The sequence below is a fragment of the Dissoconium aciculare genome, assembly GCF_010015565.1.
Source record: "Dissoconium aciculare CBS 342.82 unplaced genomic scaffold K489scaffold_4, whole genome shotgun sequence".
In the NCBI taxonomy this organism is placed as follows: Eukaryota; Fungi; Ascomycota; class Dothideomycetes; order Mycosphaerellales; family Dissoconiaceae; genus Dissoconium; species Dissoconium aciculare.
This window is the reverse complement of record NW_022984954.1, coordinates 380,951-406,483: the sequence shown is the minus strand read 5'-3', so window position 1 is coordinate 406,483 and position 25,533 is coordinate 380,951. Positions and strand designations below refer to the sequence as shown.

Below are 25,533 nucleotides of genomic sequence, written 5' to 3'. Positions count from 1 at the left end.
CATGGCCATCGACCAGGCCAGTGAAAACGTCGCCGCAGATATGGACGTCGACATGAAAGAGGAAGACGAGACCTTAGCTGAGCCCGCACTGAGCAACACCCACCAGAGCGACCCCGAACCCATCGATACAGACCCACAGCGTCTCAGCCAGACACCCTCTGTAGCGCCTGACGCGCAAGCAGGTCATACATTACCATCAGCTGATGCGCCAAATAGCGCAGCATCGCTGCCAGCTGCTGCCTCCCCAATGCCCCCCTCCATTGCGTCGATAGCAGCATCAACTCGGCCGGGTTCAATGCCTCCACAGCCGACTGCGAGACCGGAGAAGCCAATTGCGCACGGTGGTCCAACTCGTCAGTATCTGAATATGAACGTCACGCCACACCTTCTCGAGGGTATGAAACATCTCGCGGCGTATGAACCTGAGAAGCCTTTGCTGTGGTTGGCGGACTTCTTGAGGGAGAAGAGCAAGGAGGTCGAGGGTCCTTGAAAATCCGGCAAGGAGATCTAATCGCTTGCGGAGACGTTGTTATATCGTCAATGCATGACATTCGCTCATTGCGCTTCCACTTAGCCACGCGCAGGTCATTTGGCGCTGGCCGCATCTCCATGGCAAGAACATCCACGAACCCTTTTCGCGCTCATGGCATATGAGCAAGTGGTCGTTCATTGAAGTGAAGTATCTATGTCCCGCCGTCATGCGCCGAGGCGGCTCACTGGCGCGACACAGCCGAATTCAGGACACGCTCTAGATGAAAAGATCGATTCACGGCGCCTGATCTGGATGATCCTCGCGCAAGTGAGGATCCGATAGTCCCAGGCTTTTGAACGTTGGAAGACACATGCTCCGATCGGAAATTGGCTTAAGTACTGGGATGATGTCGGGGAGATGGACCTATGTATCCAGCGCAGACAATTCATCCCATTCTGGCAGTCTATTTCGACTCGCCAACGCCGAGCTTCCTCACACCAAAAAAGTAATTGCCCCAGTCGGCACTCCCTGAAACCTCCTTCCAGCCAAGCCCTGGAACATAAACTACACCCATCACTTGCCATCCGCGGCCGTCCACACCGACATCCACACCATCTTCATATTTGGCCCACTCGCGCATCTCCGAGGGCTGGATATATTGACTCCATTCGTGCGTGCCACGCGGCACCATCCGTAGCACCTCCTCCGCCACAAACTTGGTCGTCAGCCAGCTGACGCCTGTCCGCGCGATCGTCGACCCGATAAGCCAGCCACCAGGTTTGAGATGCTTCAGCACTGCACGCAGAAATGGCACGGGTTGCTGAATATGCTCGATGACTTCGAAAACAGTGATGACGTCAAATCCTTCTTGCGGACTTGACGGCAATGGAAGGTTCTCAATTGCAGTGTTGAGATATGTCAAGCGACCTTCCTCCATGAGCTTGGGATCCGTACGAGCGTGCTTGCGTGCTATTGCGATCACCTCGGGTGTGGGATCGATTGCTGTCACACTAGCTGTGCTCGAAAGGCGTGCAGCAGATTCGGCGAAGATGCCGCCTCCGCAACCAATATCAAGTATCCGCATCTTCTGACCTTCCTCCTGTATGCGTGTCTCTTTACATCTTTGAATGAAGTCGTGACGCAATGGATTCATAAGATGCAGCAGCCTGCTTGAGCCATGCGGATCCCACCATGATGCAGCGAGAGCATTGAAATGCGAAACTTCTGTGTGGTTTACTGAGCTGTGTGGAGAAGATGAATTCGGTTCGGGCGATGCAGCGGTAAATGTGGTGTTGTATGTTGCGTAGTGTCGATGTGCGCCTGGGGCAGCATTTGAGGAGGGCAAAGCTCGTAAATCGTGATTCTGTGTGGCGATTAGAGCACGAATGCTACTTGGAAGCGCGAGGAAGCGGCGACTTGTTAATTGTAATGAAGACATTGGTGGTTGATGTGGAAGACGATGAGTAAGTCAATGTTATAAAAGTGAATGCGCATTTGGGCGAACTGGGGAGATCTGCGGATTGCAGGTGATAATAAATCACGGCATGCTGCAGCGCGCAAATGTCTGTCAAGCGAGCGTGCTTCGAAACCAACGTCCGCGTCCCCTCAGTAGTCGACCAGCACATCTCACCTTTATATGTACATTGCATAGACAGAATTTATTTTAATGATTATCATCGCAGTGGACTAGCATGAGTGAGAGTATTATATTGAATAAACCCACAGGAGTGCAGGCGCTTTATGTCAGAATTCTCACCCGGCAACATCCATTAAACTCGTTCCTCGGCCGGTGCAATACTAGCGACGAACATGTGCAGGTGCTTCATCACCTTGTCGTCTGTGAGGTCGTATTCAGTCCTTCCAGCATATTGCCTGACCACAAGGCATGGTGAAAACAGATGAAGGGTCGGCGACGAAACGAGCCCACCCAACTTGCATTGCTTCAAAGTCCTCTGGATTGACTCCAGCGTTCCGAGCATGTGCCCGCCAAGTCTCGTCTGAGCTTACCCTGCCGCTCATCGTTTCGCCCCAAAACTTGCGTTGACTGCCTGAGTACACTATACCGCCCATGCTGAGTTCAATGCGCGGTTCGTCGAAGCCTGCTTGCAGTGCCCATTCTACGAGCTGCATTGCCGCGCGTGGATTACAATTCTTCCGCTCCAAAATTTCCAGACTTGCTTGCTTCCATTTCTCCAGCTCCGGAATAATAGGATACATTGTTGTTGTGTAGAAATCGCCTTCGCGAAGTGCCACAAAGCCATTTGGACGGCATACGCGCCGAAGCTCCTTCACAGCCGCTGCAGCGGACGGGATGTGCGCGAGCACCTGGCTAGTGTAAACGGCGTCGAACGAGGCATCTGGGTACGGTAGTGCGAGAATGTCGGCTACGGCGAAGGAGCAATTGGCTGGCAGGTTAGATTGGGCGCGAGCTCTTTCGATCGCTGTCTCTGATGCGTCAACGCCGAGAACTGTGCCACCTGTCGCCTCTAGCAGCACAGCCAACGAGGATGTGACAGACCCAGGACCACAGCCGGCGTCAAGGATCTTACTGTCTCTCTTCAGGTGCTTGAGAAAATAGCCACAGGTGTCGGCAGCTGCACGACTTTCGTGACTGCGGTATACCGCGGGGTTATGGCCCTGGACGTATGCAAGTTCGGCCATGACCACACACTCTGCAAGTTGTCGACTGCGTTCCTCAAAGTCGCCGGTACTGTCTCACGAGCGGCGGTCAAAGACCTTGAGTACGAGTCAATGCTACTTTTCTTGACACAAATCATCCAGTCGGCAATGATCTTCTTGACCAGATCTGGGGACGTTAAGAACGTATGGCTGATGGTGTGCATGGCGTCGTGAGGGCACTTGTCCAGTCGCTGCTTCCGCTACTGCAGCTAGTATTCGCCTTTGCACGAGTCGCGCTGATTGGTCTTCGGCACAATCTTTGAGGCGATGACCAGTCATTGAGCGCCATGAGCGCCAGGACATCACGCTTACGCTGCACTCGAGCGGCACGCATGGGCGACACACTATCAGCTCGAGCTTGGTGGGTTGTCGCGTGTTCCTTGTAATGGCAGCATTCGAAGAGCTCTGCCATTCTTCCTCGCTTTCTAACCCACATTCACTATGATACGGGCATTCAGTGAGCCTTCCAGAAGGTCAACGTTGTGATTCTTGGATTTTGGATCGGAGAATTGCTTCGTTCGAGCGCGGAGCGTCTTTGACGATTGGTCACCAAGGGTTTCAGAATAAGATGGTGTTGGAACACTGAGGTCATACAGCATGAAGTTCAAGACATTATTCAGACGGAATAAACCAGCCTCGCCGGTACCAGCTACTTCGGCGACAGCTCCGAACACGGCCGCCGACAATAAGGCAGCTCCCGAAACAAGAGGTGCTTGTGCGACCCAAACGTCTTGCGGTGAGGCAGGTCGCAAAGTGCCGATTTCCCTCTCAGCCACGACGGCAAGTTTATCGGCGCGGATCTGGAATGATGCGTACGAAGGGATTCAATCGACCTATCCCGAGTTGGTAGCGGAATATGAAATAGTTCTTTCCACTATCCTCGGAGGGCCTGGCTTCAGCGCAGTGACGCATGGCGGGCATGGACCCATCTCAAACGACCGAGAAGAACGAGCAGACCAGATGCGCCAGCTTGTTCAGAAGGGCCTGGAGCGAAGTCGCGCACAGATGGACATTGCAGAGAATGTTAGCGAAGGGATTCGGGCCATCTTTGCTGTGAGAGGAACCATCGATACAGCAGTGCAGGCATGCCCTCAAGCCGCTGTCGCTTGGGCAGGGATCTGCTTTGCCCTAGAGGTGTGTACCTCTACCCGCCTACTCCTTCCTTTGATTCGTTTCCGTAATGTATCACTCGTATCAGGTGATGAAGCTGATCGTCATACACATAGCTGTTCACCAACCCGGGCGAACAGGCGCAATCTAACCGAAACGGGATCGCTTATGTGCTGTTCAATCTGGAATGGTACTGGCAACTTTCAGAACTATTACTTGATGAGAATATACGTCCGAGTCAGAGGGGTCTCCGTACTGAGCTTGAAAAGCTCATGATAGAGCTTTACAAACTTCTTTTGTTGTTTCAAATGCGAAGTGCGCATAGGTACTATCATCCGCGTTCAACTTTTGTACGGGATCTCGTCAAGTGGGACGACTGGGATAGCAAGCTCGCGGAAATCAAATCGGCCGAACGCGATCTCCAGCAAAAGTCGGACGCCTACAATTCCGAGAGCATCAAGATGCGGCTGACAGACATCGCTACGCATGGTCGCCAACAAGCTGAAGACCTCTCACACATTCGCAGCCTAGTCTCCAACCAAGCTACGCAGCAATTGAACGAACAAGACAGGCAGTGCCGATTTGAACTGTTTGGTGGTATAGGCGACGGCGCAAGAGACCGCATCACGTCACAACAGGGACATCCTCTTCAGAACGTCTGCGACTGGATCTTCACCAACAATGTCTATCAACAGTGGGCCGAGAAAGATGGACCACGATTACTCTGGATTTATGGTGATCCTGGTCAAGGCAAGACCATGCTGCTATGCAGTATCATAGATCAGATGGAGATGCAGAGCTCGAACAAGGCTCCACCAGCGTATTTCTTCTGTCAAGCTTCAGATGTGGAAACTTCTAAAAAGGCGGCAGTTCTACTAGGCTTAATTGCTTTGATGACAGAGAAGCAGCCGCTCCTTATGCGTCATGTACGTGAGGTTTATGATAAATTCGGTCCAAAAAACTTTCAAGGGTCAAGCGCATGGCAGCCAGCAACAAAAATCTTCACTCGAATTCTTGACGACCCATCACTGCAGTGTGATACCATCTTTATCGATGCTCTCGACGAATGTGTTGATAAACGGGATCGCGCTGACCTTATTCGTTTCATTATTGATCAGTCTTCACGGGTGAAGCGTGTCAAATGGCTTGTTTCCAGCCGCAAGTGGCCGGAGATCGAGAAATTGATGAAGGGATCGCAACAGCTTATCCGCCTTCACCTCAATCCGACAAACGCCTCCATAGTATATGCGCTTGACCTTTACATTGATCAGAAGGTTAAAGAGTTGTCTGAGTTGCATGAGTACGATGCAGAAACGGCGAAGGTGATTAAAGATCAACTGCGACAGCGCGCCAACGGCACATTTCTCTGGGTCGCTATAGCATGCCAGCAATTGGGCGACGTGGCAAGCTGGGAGGCTCTGGAAACTCTCCATAATATTCCACAAGATCTGGAAGACGTGTATCAAAAAATGCTGAAACAGATTGATGCTGCCCACATCAAGGTGAGCCGGGCGATCCTTGCTCATGCCTTACTTGCACAGCGACCTCTTCATCAAGAAGAATTGAGAGCTTTAGTGGAAGAACTGGACTCGGTTCCTCTGCATGGCTTACAAGAGGTCGTAGCGAGATGCCGATCTTTTCTGACGATTCGCAGTAATGTTCTATGCTGGGTCCATCAATCTGCAAGGGAGTATCTGCAAAGCCATGGCATGAGATCGAACATCTTCCCGGATGGTGATATGACGATCGTCCACTGTGCGATTGTCTCACGATCATTCGACCTCATGAATCGAGCGCTTCACCGTGATATGTATGATGTGGCCGAAGCCAATACTCTCATAACCTCGATCAAGATTCCTTATCCAGATCCGTTGCTTCCTCATGCATACTCATGTGTTTACTGGGCACACCACCTTCAACAGTGCAAATCAAGGTTTCTGGCACATAGCGAATCTCACCTATGTCTAAAGATCGAAAAGTTCATGACCACAAAGTTCCTCTATTGGGTAGAAGCTATGTGTCTACTTCACAGTATCCCGCAATGTATCATTGCGATTGGAGATCTACGGGTGTTGGTTCAGGTGAGTGCGGATTTAGTACATCGAAGATTTGCAGCTAATTGCGCGTAGGAATCTGCAGCGTGGCCCTTGCTTGACTTTGTTCAAGATGCACACAGGTTTCTTCGGTATCATGCGGACTGTGTTCGTACTGCACCCCTGCAAATATATTTGTCGGCCTTGTTGTTTAGCCCAGCAAATTCGCATATCAGGAAAACATTCCAGCATGAGGAGCCAAATTGGCCGCTAAAGCCGGTCACTGCGAGCAATTGGGATGCATGTCTCCAGACTCTGGAGGGACATGGCGACGGGGTCTCTGCAGTAGTTTTCTCGCCGCAGGGTTCTATCATTGCTTCGGGGTCACTGGACTGGACCGTCCGCTTATGGGACGCAGCAAGTGGACAAGAGCTGCGGCAGCTGTATGGCCACCAAAGTTGGGTCACAGACATCGCTTTCTCTTCGGATGGATCAATACTTGCATCTGCATCCCGCGATTGGACGATTCGGCTATGGACTCCATCGAACGGCCGAGAACTCCGGAAGTTGGAAGGACATAGCTCTGGCGTTACTTCTATTGCCTTTTGTCCGGATGGATCGATGCTTGCATCGGCATCTCAAGATCAGACGATTCGTTTATGGGACATAGCTACTGGCTTGGAGATTCGTAAGATACATGGTCACAACAGCTGGGTAAGTGCAGTCGCCTTCTCCCCTGACGGGTTGACGATTGCGTCTGCCTCAGACGATAAATCCGTACGACTGTGGGATAAAGTCACTGGTCTGGAGGTGAGGCGACTGGAGGGCCATGATGCCAGCGTATCGACAGTTGATTTCTCGCCTGACGGTTCAATGCTGGTTTCCGCATCTACAGATCAGACGGTTAGGCAGTGGAATGTTCTGAGTGGCCAGGAAGTGCGGATACTCTCAGGTCACAGCGCCTGGGTCACCGAAGCAGTCTATTTCTCAGATGGTCTAACTATTGCGTCATCATCGGTTGACCAGACGGTGCGACTGTGGAATGCAGAGACTGGTCATCAGATAAAAATACTTGAGGGTCATCAATCTTGGGTTTCAGCACTCGCGTGCTCTCCAGATGGACTAGTGATCGCCACAGCGTCCGCAGATTCAGTAATTCGACTATGGGATTCATGCGGACAACAGGAAATGAAGGAAGAGCAAAGGCAGCGCAGTCCAGTGGGGACGATTATCTGCTCGCCTGATGAATCGCTCGTAGCGACCGCGTCGTACGACCAAATCGTACTATGGGATGTCTCGACAGGCCAAGAGACGCAGAAGATTGAGCATGATTATGGTGTTCACGCTCTCGCCTTCTCCCCGACTGGATCGATTATTGCATCTGCGTGCGGAGACTACACGGTCCGACTGTGGTCGTGCTCAACAGGTGAACTGATGCAGCGTATCGCAATGGAGACCCTGGTTCCAAGCATAGCCTTTTCCGAAGACGGACGTATCCTTGAGACCGAATCAGGGAGCTTTACTGTCGAGTATGAGCTCCCGTTGCCCCAGATCAAGCAGTCGCATTTCTCGCCGAGCCACGGCTTCAGCGTGTCGCATCAATGGGTAAGACATCAGGGCAAGAATCTACTCTGGCTACCGGTCGACTATCGTGCAAGTTGTTGGGCATCCTGTGGCAAAGTCCTAGCTATTGGGCGGGACTCGGGTCTTATAGCAATACTCGAGCCCACCGAACGTTGATCATTAGCGGAACGCGGGCTTCGCTCAGATAGCCCAAAGGCCGCAAGACCCATATTGGAATCGCTTGGCACCAAACAGTGGATTGACGCGGCAGGACTGTGAAATGACCAGCTGAGACCATGGATCAGAGGACCTTGACCTCGAGAGCTGCGCTGCTTGCCAAGGGGGCAAGCTATCTTACAGTGGACGCTTCGAAGGCAATGTAAACCAAGTAAGAACGGCCTCGAGATTGAGCCCAGTGGTTCGGGCAGCGACAGGCACTCGTGGTTGATTTCTTCATGTGTATAAAAATACTAGGTATATGTCAGAATTACTTTAGGGGCCTGTGGTAGACCGGTTCTTTCAAGAATGCTGCTCATTCGAAACAATGCCTTCGCAGCCAATGGCCAGGATGAGCAAAGCAACCAGACAATGCAGAGGATGGCAGGGTCCTAAAACAGGCCGATGCAAATCCCCCAGTCGGAACATTGCTTGAATATCCATCTGTAGGAACGAATGACATGCACTTGCAGATTCATAATAGTCCACTGAAAAGATCATCAATGGCGTCGCCCTTTTTACGCCTTTTACTGGGTTTCGACTTGGGCGCGGGTGAGCGTGACTCCTTCTCGTACAACACTGAGCCCGCCTTCGGAATACTATTGTGCCCAGACACGTTTGCCTTGGAGTCAATGTTTGTCGATTGTCGGGGATGGACTGGCCGCACTTCCTCGCGAGTGACGAGCTGCCCTATATCTTCAGCCCCGGCCAACGGATTCAAGCTTGTCCCCAAGCCCCAATCCTCCTTCGCGAACTCAGCCAATACCTTTTCAACTTCCATCTGACCAACCTGCTCAATGTTTGCGATGATTCCGGTGACCATGCAAATCTGTGCCAGCGCGGCGATCAAGACTATTCCAAGCACGGCGAATCTTCCATCAGCTACAAGCTGCGAGAAAGCTTGCTGCCATTTGTGTATCAACACTTCTTGCCACAGAGCAGTGCGTTGCTGGATGCGTGCGCGATACTTGGCATCTTGAGCCTTTTTCTTGACCCGCGCGAGATGTGTAGCTGGCACGTCGATCAAGAAGACTATGTCGCCGAGAAGGTGGTTGAGTTGCTGACGGAATACGGAGAAAGCACGCCACCAGACGCTGTGGCGATGTTGGTTTTTGTTCCGGTAATGAAATAGGTGTAGAAGATCAGCAAGTTCACGCAATGACTCATGATCTTGTTCGGAGATGTCCAGCCAGCGACGTTCCCTTGTGTCGTGTGGTCTTTCCATGATATTTGTCGTATTCTCTAAGTTTTCGAATGACAATGTTGCGACTGAAAGGACAGTACTGGCATCACATTACCGAAACACCCTTGCAACATGTGCTACGCATGCAGCTTGAAGGTAAGTATGATCTCACGAGACAGTCGTCTTCTGGATCACCGCGATGACTTGAGAATATTGCATGGCCCAGTCGAGTATCTTATTTTCTCAGACTCATGTCGAACCAAGAAAGAAGAGTCAACGCACGAATATGAGCACTCGTAATGGTGAAATCTAAACCTGTCACCCCAGATCTCTCCGCATCAGTTTCATACTTCGTCGACTGTAATCTGGTGTGAAGCGAATCACGAATGATGTGAAGTGTGCTTGAAAGAGCATGCCCCCGGTCACCTTGCAAAAGAAATGTCTCGGGACGTAGGGCTGCTACGGTATGCGCCGAGAGAATTACGGTGCTCGGTAGCAGGCCACGCACTGATAGGGCTCACATCACGCGAGACACGCGACGCCGACAACGACCAGAGGATAGTGCTTCCGCGCCTTCCACAAGCCATCTGCGACACCTGCGCTCAAGCATTGATATTGCACTTTTAATCATACAGCGGTCCTTCTCGAAAGTCCATCTCCTCTGTTCATATTCCAAGCATCACAGCAGCACAAAGGTCTCCGTGCTCCACATCACGTCATCTGCAGTGTTTCGCATGCTGTAGCTATTTCCTGGCATCATCCTTCATTCCGAAATCCCCAGCATCAGACAGGCCGTCAAAATGGCAAGCAACAAGAAGGACATGCGGCGGCAAGACCTCAGTAAGTCGCTGCGCTTTCAGTCATTCAGATGAACATACATAGACAAGTGGCGAAGCCGGCCTGGGGACTGGAGACATTGCGGTATTGATTTTAGATTTGACACTGACTGAATCGACAGTTGTTCCGTACATCGAGCCCGTCAACGACAAAGAAAACCAAGATTTCAACAGTAAGTTTCGTCCACGGCCAGCATGCATCACAGTCATCATTCGGCATTTGAGCTACGACGACCGCAAGCATGCTGTGTGACATTTGATACTTTCTAACAATTGGCAAAGGCACGATGACGAGCACTCTCCCCATGGCTGCGGTATGTCCAATACTAACCAATCCCGTCGCTGGAAACTTGAGCTGATGTGGTCCCTTCCAACAGATGTTCACAAGAAACAAGTATGTCAAATGAGTTGGGAAAATCAAATTAACTCGGAGGAGCAAAACACTGTTATCTGACCCAACATTCTGTTCTTGCAGGCTCCTCGCATGGACTTCCGTCTTGTTCGCCGTACAATCGTGGCTAGGAGAATCTTCCAGCCAGAAGTCTAGTGGAGGAACTCCAGCCATTATGAGCCTGGGAATAGCATTCACGGCCGTCGCTGTGGTACGTTGCAACTTCCACACACATTTATCCACACCGTACTCCGCGCGCACACAATTTCACTACGAGAAGTAGAGCTAACTCCGATTCCCGCTTCTGCAACAGAGCTACATGTCCTTGTTCCTTCCTCCACCGCCCGGAGGCTCCATTGTGCCCGGTGGCAGCACTACTGGAGCCGCAGCACCAGCAGCAGCGGAATGATCATGGACGGCTCTTACTTCAAGCTGGAGACCGATCATCCCCGAGACCGAGAAGTACCAATATATAGGGGGCGTCTTCGCGGTTCCTGTGAGGGAAGTCGCATATTCGTAACAGTGCAGTGTTGTTCAGATACAAATTGGCTAGTTGGTGCTAGCCGATAAATTCTAATCACTGTACAATGATGCCTTCTATTTTGTGTACATAACCAAGTCAAAACCGATGGCTGGATCCGATATTTAACATGTTGTAGTGAGCTTTAGGTTCTCGTTGAGCAGTATTGTCCGAATGTTGGAACACAAATAGTCCATATCGCCTCCCGGCACTGCAAGATTCATAATCTCGTCAACCATGACACCATTTGCCAATCTGGAGAAGTCACTTCCTCATGGTGTGAAGCTTGCTAGTGGTCACCATGGAATCGTTTAACACATGGAATGAACAACTCTCGCGTGGCGGCTGGCTATTTTGCGGAAGCATCAATGAATGTTGTAAGCAACGCCGCAAAGCGATCTTGATTCGGTGTCCTCGAGATTTTCACCGTTTCATGACTGAAGCGATTCAATCTCATTCAGCAGCTGTTGACCAGAAGCACTCCCATGCGCGAACTGAGTATGAGCGCAAGGCAGACTCTAGCGTAGATGCTTCGATATTTTTCTGAAGTGGCACCAAGACATCGGTTTTTGGTTCGAATGCGAATTTGCGTGGGTAATGTCGCCCATAAAGATCGTCTTCGAGGACCATACGCGCAAGCATTGCTGATTGCAGCGGCAAATTCAGCCATCAATCAAGCTTTGCTTGTATCACGTTGCTTCATCAGCGAAGCCCGGCGCAACCTCGCGTCGATCACGCTTTGCATAGTCCATAGAACAAAGTCCAGGTCAGGACGAAAGACATTAATCCGCCGAACATGTCCCCAATCCAGAGGTCTGTAGTCGGTCGGAAGAAGAACGCCGCTGCATTTTGTTCTGCCTTGAGTGCGAAGATGAGAACAGAAACAACGGCGGTTCCGATGAAGTAGAAGATGAACCCAGGCCAGGACTCGAGTCCTAGTGTGCCAGCAGCTACACCGAATAGTGATGCGGTCAGTGCTCGGATATTCGATACTGTCTAGATGCACGCATTGTGATTAGCGACGCGTCCTCGGAGGATGATGTCTTGACCACGAGTGTTCGTTCTTCAGTCATGAGACTTACTCTGGCATTGTGTTGCACACTTTCTTGTACCATCGGACGAATAATGAGCTCCTTCTCGTTCAACATCTTGGCCACCTGTGATGATATCCCCGTTGCGGTTTTTTGATTACTATGTTGTATAATACAATTGCAGTTACGACAGCCATGAAGGTGTAGTGAAAGGGTGTGCTCATCGGCATTGCCCGTGCCTGTATTATGTAAGCCGGAGCGTTTCCGTCGCGCCCGCCGACAACACCAGGCGGGCCCAGCAGTCCCCGCCATGACTGACTGACGAAGCCGTGATCGACGTGGAACAAGATATGCTAATATTTTGATTGGCAAACGTATGGCATGACATCGTGACATACGTGGTTTTCATTTTGAGAGGTACATTGAATATCACGGACCCTTCGGAAGACGACAGTCGATAGACCATCATGGCATCTCTCCACGACCCCAAGCCATCAATGTCAGCAGTTCATGAACAGCAACGACGATTTTCTGGGGAACGTTCACTGGTCGATGCTGCGGCGAACATCCATGTCGCTCTGACTTATGAGCCTTTGGACGCAGCATCACATATGGCGCGAGTCAGGAGTCCGAAGGCTGGTGCCGTGGTCTTGTTCGCGGGTACGTTATTTTAAATTTCATCTCAATCCGCTGTACCTTTCCACCAGCACATTCCAGCGAACGAAGCACCTTACCGAAGTCTTCCGATACCATCTCTAGCCGTGTATCGCTCTCAATCAAGGGTGGAGGACTCGTCAATCAAAGTTGGAACATCAACTTATTGGCAGGTAATTATCGCACGCTAGAGCGTTTGTCGTCGCCTGCTCTGCAAGTTCGTTGCAGATGAGTATTGGAATCGTAGTATACATAACTCTAGGTAGCATTGCAAAGAGCCAGAATATCTGAGCAGTCCTACCCGGAAGCGTTCTTCAAATTGAAGCTCGAAAAGTGGAGACTTCGCTCAAAAGCGTTCATTATGGTCCCCAGTATTAAATTCATTGGCCTGTATGTTGACCTTAATCGTGAACCAGGTTGCACGCGCGATACTTTTGTTCCGGAGGCTGTTTCTGCGGAAACCCCGTCCGCCACCGTGACGACACCGTCAGAATTGGCGAGACCCTCGCCTCGTCCCGTAACGCATCTCGTATATGCCGCATATCCTCCGCTTGCTCTTCGCACTCTTCTTACGATCGCTCAAGAGATCTCTAGAAGCTACGCGCCCGATCTCATCGGTCTTGCTATCGTACACCGCCTTGGACGAGTGGAAATCGGGGAAGAAAGTATCCTGGTGGCGGTAGCAACGCCTCATCGAGGAGCGGCTTGGAGGGCAGCAGAAGAGTGTCTTGAAAAGGTTAAGAGGCGCGCCGAAATTTGGAAGGAGGAGTGGGTTGTTGGGACTGGCAATAATGATGACGGTTTAACCACAGAAGACGGGAAAGGGATCTGGAGGGCCAACGACAAAGTCATCGTTGTTGGGAGTGGCGAGGTTGTTGGAGACGTCAAGGGCAAGGAGGGTCCGAAATAGAAGGCAAGAATAGTCGCTCAAAGAGATCAAAGATGCGAGGCGCGCCAGGGCGTGAGCAAGCGCTCGCCTTGCTTGAGCGCCACTGATCATCGTGTGCACCATGGAGTCGGTGGTCCAGTCCCCAAACTCCTGAGTTGGTAACATTTGTCGGTCGTTCTCCGTATCATCACGATGAACCTCCCTGGTGCGCTTTCTCATCAATTTCTCCGACCGTTTCCTGCTTTTTCCGCTGCTCTCGTTCTTCTGCGAGGCTCGCTAGCTGACCCAATTTTGCAACCAACCCACCCTGCTCCATCATCTCCTTCACACCCACCTGAACGTTCTCTACAGCACCGCTGCTGTCGCTCTCGTCCTTCTTCTTGACAAACATCTCTTGGACCCAACCCTCGATCTCTTTATCTGCCTCCTTGTCTCCGCCATACACATCGAACCCAGCACCGCGATTGACTGCTGCGCGCAGGTCTTCCACTTCTGCCACATCCCAGCCGACCATGAACGTGCCGACACTCGCCATTCCTAGTGCGGTAACATTCAGCGTCGCGAGAAATAGCGCATCGGCAGCCTCCACTCCACCGGAAACTGGTGGTAGCCCATTATGCGAAGGTTGATAGAATGGCGGCGTAGGGAGATAGATGCGTTTGCGTAGCGCTCGTCGTGTCAGCGTGAGCGAAGCGATGGTGAAAGCTAGTCCACCAAGAAAAATGCTGCCCTTGCGCCATTCGCGCTGGGCATATGTAAGACGTTGTCGTGGTGGTGGTCGAGGGTTCGTTTCTGTCAATGATGGAGAATTTGGTGTCGTCTTTGACGTCAAGGACCCGGAATCTTGCTGGCGCCTCTCATGTCGGAGCTTGGCGCGTATGTCGCCAGGCGCGAACCATTCTTCCCACAGCGTCATAAGTAGGATGCTGCAAACGTAAGACAGGAGATGAGATGGAAGCGGATCCGGGTTTCCAATGACAGAGCGCGAGAAGCCGGGCTAGGATGCAGTACTGTCAGGTAGAGGGTGTACCGGCTCCAGCACGAAGGACGAAGGGGCGTGCGATACAAGGCCAATGGCGCTTGCGATTCTGATGATGATTGTCTGACGATTCAGAGACCGATTGACTATGGGAGGAAAGAATGAGATGGAAGTAGTCCCTACGTACGACACGTGACAATGTTTAGTCTGTGTGCGACCTACGTTGTGCCAGCAGCGCTCTGTGCCAATCTCCAAATGTCGGGATACCCTAGATGTTCTCGTACAACATGACAAATGCTGTCTTCGTGGAGCTACAGAGGTGATCGATCGCGAACAGCGACGTTCCCCCCGCAAGTCCCATCTTTCCTCTGTCGAATACACCTGCGGACAGCTGCTCTTCAGGGTCGCTAGCCGGACCCTGGTTCCGGACCGGAAACGGTTCCTGAACGTTCACGGCTCGATAAGTTCGGCTTGCTAAGCCGAAGTTCGGTCTTATGAATTTATTGACTGTCGTGACAGCTCGAGTGTACCATTTGAAATTTTGTCGGTTTCGAATGATCGCTCGTAATCGCTAGGCCCGATAAGTCGGATTTCGTATGGGAAACGAGAAATATGAAGATACTTGCGGCATCTCTAAACAGTGATTATAACAGTAGGTGTCGGGATATATATCTGCACCTAATCTCAAACGCAGCAGACTAGATAAAGGCGGAAAACATGCATCGAATACCAAGAGCACTTCCCCACAACTTTCTATGCGATAAAGAATCATTCCGCCGCTCAATCACGATTATGGTCCTCAAATAAGAATGATGGGGCACTTGACGTACTCACATCCCTCCACTACCACCACCGCCACCACCACCACCATCCGCTCCGCCAGCTGAGCCACCTCCGCTACCGGAGGCATCACCAGAAGTGTTACCAGTATAGCCGTTTCCACCAGAGCCGTCTCCGCCGGCCTCAGAGCCTTTGAATTCATTCTTCGGCCCTGTTCTCCTCACATGCTCTACGGCAGTCCCACCCGATTCTGCCGTCGTAGACGTGGCGGAGGGTCCCTTCAAGCCATAGTGCCGACCCACCTTGCCGACCTTTGACTTCCCTTTGAACTTCGCTTCTGCCACTGCGCGTTTAATGCCATTGCTTGTCGTACCATCCTGGCCTCCGATTTCATCATCATCGATGTCCAAACCCGCCTGCAAGGCATCCAAATCTTCCTCGTCCGAACTTGACAGACTAGAGTTTGCTGATCCCCGTCTTTGCATGTAAACAATCCGATTGCCTTCGGCTTTTTTCCTATCTCGCTGTTCTTGTTTCATCTTGCCCATCTTCTCAGCATCTGCCTGGCAATCTAAGGTGAGAATGTGTATGCCAGGGAGCGATCTCGCCAAGAAGCTTTTCAGTTTCGGGAGAAGGTCGGCGTTCGGTCGGTATGTTCCGCTGTCATTATCGATGACCAATTGGTAGTAGTATGGTTCTTTAAGAGGGTCGTCGTTTGGAGGGCCGGAAGGGAGGGATGAGTCGGGAGGGTGAGAAGCGTTGGCAGAATGCGGCGGTGGATGCGATTGGGAAGAAGATTCAATTGGTTCAGGCGGAGGAGGCTGCTTTGGGTGCTTAACCCGGCGGATGAAGAACTCTCCGCTGAAAGCAATGTAAATACTCACATCGCTATGCATGGTGTGTTTGCTCAACATGTCCACGCCAAACTCTTTACCTGTTTCGGTGAAACGCCAGAGCGCATCAAGGGTAAGAACATAGGTGAAGATGCGCCCACCTTCGTCGTAGTGGACTAGGTCGAGGAATCGTTTGGTTAGCTCTTCAGTGGGTTTTCCTTCTGGCAAGGTGCCACGATCGGTGGAGCGGCCAAAATTGTAGACACGCGAGTGCTGATGATGCAGCGCTTTGCCGAGGATGATCCCTGAGAGCCCAGACGAAGTGAACATTCTTTTGACCCAAGGCTTGAATTCAACGTAGCGATGATAGAGCTCCGCTGGGACAGGACCCTGCAATTGTATCTGATTGGCTTGAAAATTGTATTGCTTGACCTGTTTCTGTTCAGGCGAGGGCGCATCCGACTGCTGAGCCTTAGCTTGCTGGTGTGCTTGCGCACCTGTGGTGTTCACGAGACGTCCCAAGATGGGACTATAGTGGCGGATCCACCGACAAGGCCCGACAGTATACAGACGTCCATTCTGCCCGTCCTCTTCTGTGCGGCCGAGCATTTCGATGCTGACAGTGAGGTCGCCTCGGAGGGATTTATCCGCGCGCATGCAAGTTGTAAGCGCTTGCAGGGTGTACGCTCGCCAGCTGCCACCATGCGTCTTAATTTTGTAAACCTCTCTGTGAAGACCTTCCCAATGATCATCAAGGGACGGTACAGTGATGTGGACTCCTCCCAATAGGTCATCCGAATCGGCAGGATCTTCATCGTACACGTGCAGTTTTAACTTGAAGCCCGTGGACGGCACATTTGCAACAATCCAATCATCCTCCCAGACAGGTGCTGTATCCTTTTGTATCGTTTTTGTGCGATAGCGGAGGTACGGGTCCTCCTTGTGTCGAGTGGGCACGTCGGTGTTCAGCTGGGCCAGGACGAAAGGATCCGACGCAAAGGTGTTGACGTCGCCGATGGGTAGATTGGCTGCATTGTGGAAAGTGAATTTCAAAGTGTAACCAGCCGGACGTTTCGGAATGGGAGTATCATCGTAGCCTCCTGCTGGCTGATCATCATCGGCGGCAGCTTTTGGCTTTTCGTCGTTCGAATTCGTGGGCGCATTGTCCTGCGTCTGGGGCGTTGCATCGGATTCGTCGCGAGAAGTATGCAGGTGGGTGTTATGGTCGGGTTGTGAAGGATTTGCTGATGCGTCTTCTGTCGAAATTGGCCATTTCTCGCTGATATAATGTTGACCAGTCGGAGCAGACTGCTCCGATGTGGTAGTCATGTTAAGGTTGATGAAATGACGTCTGAAAACGAAACATGGATGTTGCCAAGTCGGAATCTGCACGCGACTAGGCCGTAGTTCATGCGCTACCTCATGCAGAGCGCAAAGAGGAAAGGCGAAATGGGACGCAGAGTGATATATCACAGTCTGTCACAGGAATAACAATGCGACGGAACAGATCAAAGAGATGAAACGCTAGAAACACCAGGAGGTGAGAGGAGGCTGGGGCAAGCAAGAGCTGAATGCGCCTCGAAAGAGTTCAGCGATGTCCTTTGTACCAAATGCGGTGGACACGCGCCCGGATCCGCTCGCTGACGCCACATAGATGCAACTGTTGATGGTTTGCGGCCATTTCTTCCAACTGTAGACACGAGGTTGTTCTTTGTGACGACTTTGAGCATGACAGTTGCACGCTTGTCATTACAAGTGCATGTAATGCAGTTGGTCAAAGTTGGAAATCCTGGAAGACATTTCGCCGATACAGTGCACACACGTTACCGCGAGAGATGAGTCGATATGAGACAGCACAATTGCTACGTGAAGAGGCTGGTGTCCATGCATGATGAACGCGCGGCTTCCTCCTTTGGTGCGAAAGAAAGGCACTTAACGAGTGCACATTACAATCCAGGGATAGCATCACACATTGTCAGAGCGTACCGCTAATCCCTCTGCCAGTCAGCCGACCTTCATGACTTTCTGCAGAAGCCCGGACTCATCGACGGCAGAGTGGCGTCACGAGCGAAACGTTAATCGCATTTTCACGTGAGGCAGATCTCTTTCACTCGGTGAACGGCGAATTGCCGACCAGTCGTCGATCTCTTAGACTGACGTATGGTTCCGCTGGTGAATGATCGACAAGGAACTCCGCCAGGGTGGTGTGTGATATCATTGCACTGCTGTATCCTCAATGGTCCGGTGCGCGTATGGGAGTCTGCAGCAGCACTTGGAGAACTAACACCAACAGGCAAGAGAATGATATTCAGACCGACAGAAACCAATGTCTATCACTCTCAAGGTCGGCATGACTTTCGCAGCGTGTCGAATCAGCGAGCGAATGGCTGAGCAGCGCACGTGACCAGTCGTGACGCCGCTCTTTCTCCAAAAAAAAAAGCTGTGCTGCATTTTATTAGGGCAATCGTCGAGTATCGTAGATTGTCCAATTCGACAGTACCATAAGAGGCTTCTCCCTCCCATTATTCCTATGGCGAAAGTGAAGGGCAAACAAGGGTCGGCAAACAAGCACCTTCAAGCGCGTATCAATTATCTGCAACAGGCCGCGACGTATCTGGCGTCACGAGATCCGAGTATCTCTATCGAGAAATGCTTAGACCCACTACAAAAGACTACTCCTCCGGATCACCGGCAATTGCACATAGAAAACGCGGCCTGCGAGCCTCGCACGCTCAATGAGAATGTGCCCCACGGTGTCGGTGCGCTGATGACGCGACTGCCGAATTCGAGAAATCCTGACATCAGATTTGACGCGCCATCAACGGGGGGGCTCCCTTTGCGACTGAATGATCATCTCCGGCAGGTAGCTGCAAAGTCCCAGGCTCGCCTTTCAACCGCCGTCAAACGTTCGGCCTGCAAGCGTTGCAATGCTGTGCTTCGCGATGGAGTAACCTGCACAAAGTTTATGGAGAACCTTTCCAAAGGTGGACGCAAGCCACACGCAAATGTTTTAGTATTGCGATGTGCAGTCTGTGAAGCTGAGCAGCGGTTTCCTGTTGGCGCTAGAAGGCAGAGCAGGAAATCTGATCGCACGCCAGCTACCACTAATGCTGAAGCTGATGATGATGCTTGCATGGCTGTGGCTGGTAATGATTGAAACAGTAAAAGTTGATTGGGACGAACTCCATGCCTTCAGCCGCATCGGACCTCTCTAGGACCGTCCAAAGCATGTTCCTGCCATCCGATTATGATGAGGCCCGCATCTATCATTTACTGTGTGTAGGCAAGAATGCTCTAGACATGCCGAATCACATGCGGATTGATAAGCCATCGGAATTCGCTCCACTCATGATCAGTCGAGGTTTCACGGGGTGCAGATCTCAAGAGTGACGAGTCGATGCACTGCTCCATGGATGCATTAAGCATATTCCTCATGCCAACCGGCGCCTCGTTCATCACTCACAGAACGGGTCGAAAAGAGGCGTGATCGAACCTGAGAATCTGGAATGCGCTTCTCGATTGAGCCTCCTTGTGCAATTTATATCACCTGGATGTCCAATTTCAATCACAACTCTTTCTTGCTTGCTGCTGCGGGCGCCTTCTGCTTGACATCCACCGGTACCTTTACCTTCTCTTTACCATCGACTGCTACCGCAGCTGCTGTGACACGCAGCGCCCAAAGCGAAGCAATGGCTTCCGATAGCAGCGAGATGACGCTTCCGCACGCGATCGCCCAGATGTTGACACTGATGCTGCCCAATGGGGCCTTGGGAAAGGACAAGACCCATTCCGCGTAATATGGGACCCAGCCTTGGGGCAGCCAGAACATAGCCTGCTTGGAGTACCACGTGTTAACGATGAAATTGACTCCCTGAGTGCCGAGCCAGCGAGCTTTCGAAACGATGCCGTCGAACGAGGCACGGAAACCTTGAAGGTCGCGAGCTATATAGATGCGATCAGTGCCTGCCAATTTCAAGTAGACGACGATCAACATTTCCTTTGCCATACATACCAGCTTTCTCGTATTTGTCTTTTGCCTTATCGTGGTCTCTCCTCAATCGTGCCCATTTTGCAAAGTTGTCCTGCGCCGAGACGCCCACCATTTCTCGCTGTAGTCGCACCACTTCATTTCTCAGCTTCCGATTCTCGCCAGCCTGTTTCGCTTGTGGCACTGGTAATTGCGTATAAAGGAACCATGCCTGAAATATCGTCAGAACGAATCGTGTGTGAGGCAAATTGTCGAGCTAACAGACCAGATCGTTGACCTTCTGTGCACCGACGGTGCTGACAATGTTGAGAGCCAACTGAACGATGAACACGACCAGTAGGACTGAAGGCATGGTGGAGGTTTCTGCGGGATGATCGTACTTGTCTGCAGCCGACGGAGCAATAGAACAACAAAGCAGCGACGGAACTTCGACGACGACAGCAAATCGAAAGTGATGTTCACGCAGTCTATGAAAGCATTACCACTACCAGCGTCGTCGTGCCATTAGGGAAAGCTGTGCTAGCATTCTCTCGCACTGACAGCTTTCTTGCGTTGCGAATCCCAACCCCCGGGCCCTACTTCAACGTCACTGTCAGCAGCTCAGATATGATGTATCACGTGAATAACATGGAAGTGCCAGTACCCTAATGATCATTCTTCGAGGTCGCCCCACGAGTGCCGGACTCAATGGTACCGAGATTTCAACTAGAAGACCGCCCCACTCCTGCGAACCGCCCCTCGTTGCTACAACGTCTGACCATCTTTGACGCGACGCGGGTTATCCAAATGTAGTGGCCTTTGATTGTCTGTAGTGATCAAACGATAAAGTGATACGGTGCCGTCGCGGATCTAGCTAAAAAGTTATCGTGAGAATTGCAACTCGCATCGACCTACTCAAGAGCAATCTACCGTCGAGTGTGGTGCCAATGCCGAACATCACTGAAGGTGCGCCTGTGCATGGCAACCCGGCTCATTTACTGCCGCCCTCATGGAAGAAGCACATCGCCCTATGGCTCGAAGAAGACACGCCGAGCTTCGACTATGGCGGCTTCGTTGTCGGTGATGGCCCGGCCGAAGCTCGCCTATTGGCGAAGAGTCCTGGAATCCTCGCAGGCGTGCCATTCTTCGATGAAGTTTTCCGTCAGCTCGAGTGCACTGTTGAATGGCACGTCCTCGAAGGCGACTCCGTTGGCACGGGAGAGGGCAACAAGAAGCAACACATAGCGACAGTGAAGGGCCCCGTCCGTTGCCTGCTGCTAGGAGAGCGAGTCGCACTTAACACACTATCGCGGTGTTCTGGCATCGCGTCTCAATCCCATCACCTCCTGACTCTGCTTCGTGCGGCCGGCTATAAGAATACCTTGGCCGGAACACGCAAGACAACACCAGGATTCCGCTTGGTGGAGAAGTATGGCATGCTCGTTGGTGGATGCGATCCGCATCGTCACGACCTCAGCGCCATGACCATGCTCAAGGACAATCATATCTGGGCCTGTGGCGGCTCCATCCCAAGTGCAGTCGCTGCCGCCAAGGCGGCTGGAGGCTTTGCAGTGAAGGTCGAAGTGGAATGCCAAAGCGAGGAGGAGGCACACGCTGCCATCGAAGCCGGCGCTGATGTTGTCATGTTGGACAACTTCACACCAGAGGGTGTGCGGATTGCCGCGAAGAACCTCAAGGATCGCTGGGGTCGTGGCCGAGCAGCTCGAGCGCTGGTGGAGATCTCCGGCGGATTGACAGAGACGAATGCACCGAGTTACGTCTGCGATGACATAGACATCATCAGCACATCCAGCATTCACCAGGGCGTGCGACACGTGGACTTCTCGCTCAAGGTGGTGCCCAAGGAATCAGCTGCGGTTTCGTCAGCTGCGGCGCAAGCAGGGATGGGAGAATCTCCTGATGTATAATTGAAATGAGGAAATTCCAATGGGTAATTCCAAGTGAAGTGCTGGGGTCCCATGTGCCTTGCCATGTGTTGAGTCCAGACCCGAAGCTTTGATAACTTGCTCATTGATATGAACGTTAGTGGGGTAGTCAATGTGCTCGATCTATAGATTCGTCATCTCGCACCGTTGTGAAGGTCATGATTGCCGTCCAGCTACCTGTCGAGCAACATGACCACCAGGAGCAGTCAACGGTCAAGATGACGCAATGTCGAAGGCATGAAGGGAGATGAACCAACGTCGCACACAAACATTTCACATATTAAACAGCTTTTCATTCATATGACAATTAGACCGTGCCCGTGCTTGCGTCTTCTGATTCTCTTGATGCGCGCGTCGCTTTTTCTTCTGTTGCAACATCTCCAGACGCAGTCTCGGTCTTGTTCGCACCAGCAACGCCCTCGACCACACCAGCGCCAGCCTTCTCAGTGATGAGCTCCTTCAACCACTTGTTCTCCATCTCAAGTTGCAAGATCTTGCTCTCAAGTTGCTGCACCTTGTCAGACATCTCCTTGGTGGTCTTCTCGAGAGCCTGTTCACGCTGCTTCTTCTTGACGCGGAACCGAGCAGAGGCGGCGGTATTGCGCCGCCGTTTGTCTTCCTCAGCAGCCATGCGTGTGACCTCTTCGATATCAGCAGGCCCTGCGCCCATGCTTCCGGGAAACGACGGGCCATGTAACGCAATCGAGGCCTTGCGTTTGTCTCCAGTCACAGGCGAGGATTCTGAAGCAGGGTAGTGTTGTGATGGGAGTTGGAAACCTGTTGAGAGACCGTTCTGTGGGCTGGGAGCGAGTGTGGATGGTGATGTGATCTCATTTGGCTGGAAGGCATTGAAGTCGTATGCGAATTGTGAAGCTGCAGATGCAAGTCAGTACTCGCAAACGACGTGGATCATGCATGCGATCCCCAGCACAGTGTATGCATGGAGCACAGTGATGACTTACCATCCTTCATTGAGTTGGGAATTGTGTGCGCATCGAATGCTGCAGCGGCGGCTGCCGCGTTGGGGTTGAATTGATCGAAATCGAAGAATTCCGCAGTGGTTAAGAAATCGAGACTGTCATCGCCGAGCCCGATGGCCTGCTGTTGCTGATGTTGCTGCTGAGCGGCGATTTCCTGTGGTGATTGCATAGTGTTGAGGTTGGCGAGATATCGCGACACGTTTGGCGCCCGACGGGCGTTGTAGGCCGACATGGTGTCGTCTGTCAGCGACTGTCTCTCGAGAATGGGCGTGATCCGTATCGAGAATGAGTTGACAATATGATGATTTGTCGTGGTGGGTACAATCTCGCTAGTATGTTCAAGTTGTGCGTGTGTGAGTCGGAGTGTGGTGAATATGAAAGTGGGTGATGATGGTGAGAACGAGGTGGTGGACAGTCAATGCGGGTAGTGGGCGCCTTTCGTTTCTCGCTGATGAGTCTCTATCCCACACGTCCAGTGGAGCAGTGAGGGAATGGGTGGGAGGGCAGCAGAATTTGCCGGGTGTGGGAGCCAAAAGTGGCGCAAGTGCCCCCAAGCCAAAAGCAACCCGATGTCGGCTGAACAGCGGCGGGATCCGTGTGGTCAGCTCAAGGCACCAGTTGGCTTTTGACGATGCTTTCAACAAAGGGAATCGTAAACTCGAGTCCACTCCAAACAGCGCCCAAAATATCAATGATGACTTGAGAATATCGTCGTCACCGAACACTGTCGTCGAAAGAGAGTCTGATGATACAGTGCAGTGTTACGGGTTCCGCCGATCGATTGCTCCTACGAACGCACACTGTTCGAACACACAGCTACCTAGGGATGCAAGCAACATAGGCGTGTATGGCGACATCCTTGGTGAGGGGCATTCACGGACTCGTACAGTACGATGCTTAAGGTTCCCAGTAACAAAGCCAATACCATATTGTTCCCTTTGTTCAATAGCTGCTTAGCTGCTACTCACCACTGACACCGCGATCGTCCGTCAATGGGTCACGCAGAAGACTTCTTATGGGATGTGGGACCGTTTGACAAACACGGCCGGATTGATTTCTAATCCAGCGTGGTCAGAATGAGTGTTGATTGGCGGGCACTACCAGTAGTGTGGGTGGACTACTGACGAAGCAGGAATAGCACCTTGCTGCACCAGTTGCATATGAGATGAGTAGACGAAGCGAGAAGGAAAGGCAAAGGGAGACAACACGGACAAGGGTCGGCGTTGCGGCCGTGAGCGCTACTGCATGCGGCTGCTCATCGTCATTCTTACAACGAACTGCATCTACAGACGGCTGCAGAGCTCTGCAGTTGTTGTTGCCTTCTATGCAGAGGTTCCTCCTTCGCTCCATGCATGCAGTCCTCCTTTGCATCCGACATAGGTTGGCCGTAGAGAATGAAATGAGAAAGCAGACGAGCTCAGGCAAGTAGATTTTTATCAGATGGAAGCTTCTACATCAGCGCGCCCGTTGGAAGGATCGGCGAGCTACAGATGCTAATATATACGAGACGAAATGATCTCGGAAACCGTTCTGCAGGGTCTCATTCCCGTGAACAGAATGCATACACACACGACATACTTGGCACGACCGTTTGCCCCTCCACACACAGGACTTTTCCCATTGATCAAAATGCAGATCCGTTTCGAGGGCTGGACCAACCTGGGTCTATGGTTGATTGAAACAGAGGCTGTACCGTGAAGTCCCATACAACGAAAATCAACAGCGTGTCAGATCAACCGTGGAGTACACGTCGCACCAATTGCCGATTTGCTGAATCATTTCTGTACTTAGGCGGCTGAGCGCACGCAGAATCTCGCCGATCACACAGCATTTCACCCTGCAGCATGTCTCGGTTCAGCACAGTACTGTACATGCCTTGGTACTGTACCCTGTCACACCTGTACTGACCCTCCATCGCCATTCAAAGTTTTGGCATCCCTACCAAGTCAAGGATACTCGTCAACCTCACATGCATGTACCAGATGAATTCCCTGTACCCAGCAAGTCAAGACAGAACGATTCTGCACAGGGAAGGGATTCATATATGCACGTGGAGCAGGATTCAAGTTCCCTTGGCCCTTTCGACCCATGAATCTCTCTCCTCCATTGAATTTCCTTCCATCGCGCAACGTGTAGTGACGCGACAATTTTGGGAAATTGATATATTGCATGCTGCTGGAAATCGATGTCGGTGCACGGTTCTGACACGCTAGATGACCCTCTCTATCGTCTTTACACTTTTCTGGTCTACGGTGTAAAATCGCTCCGAAATGATGAACTGTAGAGCGGCTAAAGTTTCATCTGAACGATTATACTTCGGTATCATATCAATGCGGAACGCGAATGCTGGGTCTTGTCCATAGAATCTTTCGACTCACATGTCTCACAGCCCGCGTATCACAACTCCACGAGATGTGCCTCGGTCTACACAACGACAAATGCTTGATGATGGATATGCACGGAGGCTTAAC

At 51.7% G+C, this 25,533-nt stretch overlaps 13 protein-coding genes across 13 annotated transcripts; 6 read left to right on the top strand and 7 right to left on the bottom strand.

Annotated features, from left to right (window-relative positions):
- Window position 1: 1 nt before the first annotated feature.
- On the top strand, window positions 2-490 carry K489DRAFT_368994 (uncharacterized protein; the record flags this gene model as incomplete). Its single annotated transcript, XM_033602995.1, has 1 exon — window positions 2-490. The coding sequence occupies one exon, from the start codon at window positions 2-4 to the stop codon at window positions 488-490; it is 489 nt and encodes a 162-aa protein (XP_033461104.1).
- Window positions 491-956: 466 nt separating this feature from the next.
- On the bottom strand, window positions 957-1,730 carry K489DRAFT_306079 (ubiquinone biosynthesis O-methyltransferase; the record flags this gene model as incomplete). Its single annotated transcript, XM_033600558.1, has 1 exon — window positions 957-1,730. A coding segment is annotated over one exon (774 nt), but the record flags the coding sequence as incomplete, so codon positions are not given.
- A 471-nt stretch (window positions 1,731-2,201) lies between these two features.
- On the bottom strand, window positions 2,202-3,169 carry K489DRAFT_378461 (S-adenosyl-L-methionine-dependent methyltransferase). Its single transcript, XM_033604410.1, has one exon. It carries the CDS (start codon window positions 3,131-3,133, stop codon window positions 2,324-2,326), a length of 810 nt encoding a protein of 269 aa, XP_033461102.1. The 5' UTR covers window positions 3,134-3,169; the 3' UTR covers window positions 2,202-2,323.
- A 378-nt stretch (window positions 3,170-3,547) lies between these two features.
- On the top strand, window positions 3,548-8,467 carry K489DRAFT_378460 (WD40 repeat-like protein). Its single transcript, XM_033604409.1, has 3 exons — window positions 3,548-4,285; window positions 4,378-6,342; window positions 6,391-8,467. The coding sequence occupies exons 1-3, from the start codon at window positions 3,749-3,751 to the stop codon at window positions 8,032-8,034; spliced, it is 4,146 nt and encodes a 1,381-aa protein (XP_033461101.1). The 5' UTR covers window positions 3,548-3,748; the 3' UTR covers window positions 8,035-8,467.
- Window positions 8,468-8,803: 336 nt separating this feature from the next.
- Window positions 8,804-9,232, bottom strand: K489DRAFT_308257 (uncharacterized protein; the record flags this gene model as incomplete). Its single annotated transcript, XM_033600611.1, has 1 exon — window positions 8,804-9,232. A coding segment is annotated over one exon (429 nt), but the record flags the coding sequence as incomplete, so codon positions are not given.
- Window positions 9,233-9,818: 586 nt separating this feature from the next.
- On the top strand, window positions 9,819-11,164 carry K489DRAFT_378454 (uncharacterized protein). The gene is made up of 6 exons (XM_033604408.1): window positions 9,819-10,096; window positions 10,215-10,265; window positions 10,375-10,406; window positions 10,470-10,486; window positions 10,568-10,694; window positions 10,797-11,164. The coding sequence occupies exons 1-6, from the start codon at window positions 10,057-10,059 to the stop codon at window positions 10,890-10,892; spliced, it is 363 nt and encodes a 120-aa protein (XP_033461099.1). The 5' UTR covers window positions 9,819-10,056; the 3' UTR covers window positions 10,893-11,164.
- Window positions 11,165-11,735: 571 nt separating this feature from the next.
- Window positions 11,736-12,161, bottom strand: K489DRAFT_335102 (uncharacterized protein; the record flags this gene model as incomplete). Its single annotated transcript, XM_033602186.1, has 2 exons — window positions 12,082-12,161; window positions 11,736-11,995 (listed from the first exon to the last, which is right to left on the bottom strand). Exons 1-2 carry the CDS (start codon window positions 12,149-12,151, stop codon window positions 11,736-11,738), a joined length of 330 nt encoding a protein of 109 aa, XP_033461098.1. The 5' UTR covers window positions 12,152-12,161.
- A 370-nt stretch (window positions 12,162-12,531) lies between these two features.
- Window positions 12,532-13,598, top strand: K489DRAFT_315874 (Molybdopterin biosynthesis MoaE; the record flags this gene model as incomplete). The annotated part of the gene is made up of 2 exons (XM_033601117.1): window positions 12,532-12,694; window positions 13,180-13,598. 2 exons carry the CDS (start codon window positions 12,532-12,534, stop codon window positions 13,596-13,598), a joined length of 582 nt encoding a protein of 193 aa, XP_033461097.1.
- Window positions 13,599-13,764: 166 nt separating this feature from the next.
- On the bottom strand, window positions 13,765-17,498 carry K489DRAFT_408490 (uncharacterized protein; the record flags this gene model as incomplete). The annotated part of the gene is made up of 2 exons (XM_033607483.1): window positions 13,765-14,503; window positions 15,391-17,498. The coding sequence occupies 2 exons, from the start codon at window positions 17,496-17,498 to the stop codon at window positions 13,765-13,767; spliced, it is 2,847 nt and encodes a 948-aa protein (XP_033461096.1).
- Window positions 17,499-18,275: 777 nt separating this feature from the next.
- Window positions 18,276-19,530, top strand: K489DRAFT_172706 (uncharacterized protein). Its single transcript, XM_033599390.1, has 2 exons — window positions 18,276-18,413; window positions 18,463-19,530. Exon 2 carries the CDS (start codon window positions 18,700-18,702, stop codon window positions 19,324-19,326), a length of 627 nt encoding a protein of 208 aa, XP_033461095.1. The 5' UTR covers window positions 18,276-18,413; window positions 18,463-18,699; the 3' UTR covers window positions 19,327-19,530.
- Window positions 19,531-20,828, bottom strand: K489DRAFT_172279 (CH5 domain-containing protein). The gene is made up of 4 exons (XM_033599387.1): window positions 20,801-20,828; window positions 20,423-20,735; window positions 20,182-20,368; window positions 19,531-20,111 (listed from the first exon to the last, which is right to left on the bottom strand). Exons 2-4 carry the CDS (start codon window positions 20,507-20,509, stop codon window positions 19,735-19,737), a joined length of 651 nt encoding a protein of 216 aa, XP_033461094.1. The 5' UTR covers window positions 20,510-20,735; window positions 20,801-20,828; the 3' UTR covers window positions 19,531-19,734.
- Window positions 20,829-20,878: 50 nt separating this feature from the next.
- Window positions 20,879-22,338, top strand: K489DRAFT_378447 (nicotinate-nucleotide pyrophosphorylase). Its single transcript, XM_033604407.1, has one exon. It carries the CDS (start codon window positions 21,084-21,086, stop codon window positions 22,062-22,064), a length of 981 nt encoding a protein of 326 aa, XP_033461093.1. The 5' UTR covers window positions 20,879-21,083; the 3' UTR covers window positions 22,065-22,338.
- Window positions 22,339-22,521: 183 nt separating this feature from the next.
- K489DRAFT_294954 (uncharacterized protein) lies at window positions 22,522-22,734 on the bottom strand (the record flags this gene model as incomplete). Its single annotated transcript, XM_033600285.1, has 1 exon — window positions 22,522-22,734. A coding segment is annotated over one exon (213 nt), but the record flags the coding sequence as incomplete, so codon positions are not given.
- Window positions 22,735-25,533: the final 2,799 nt, after the last annotated feature.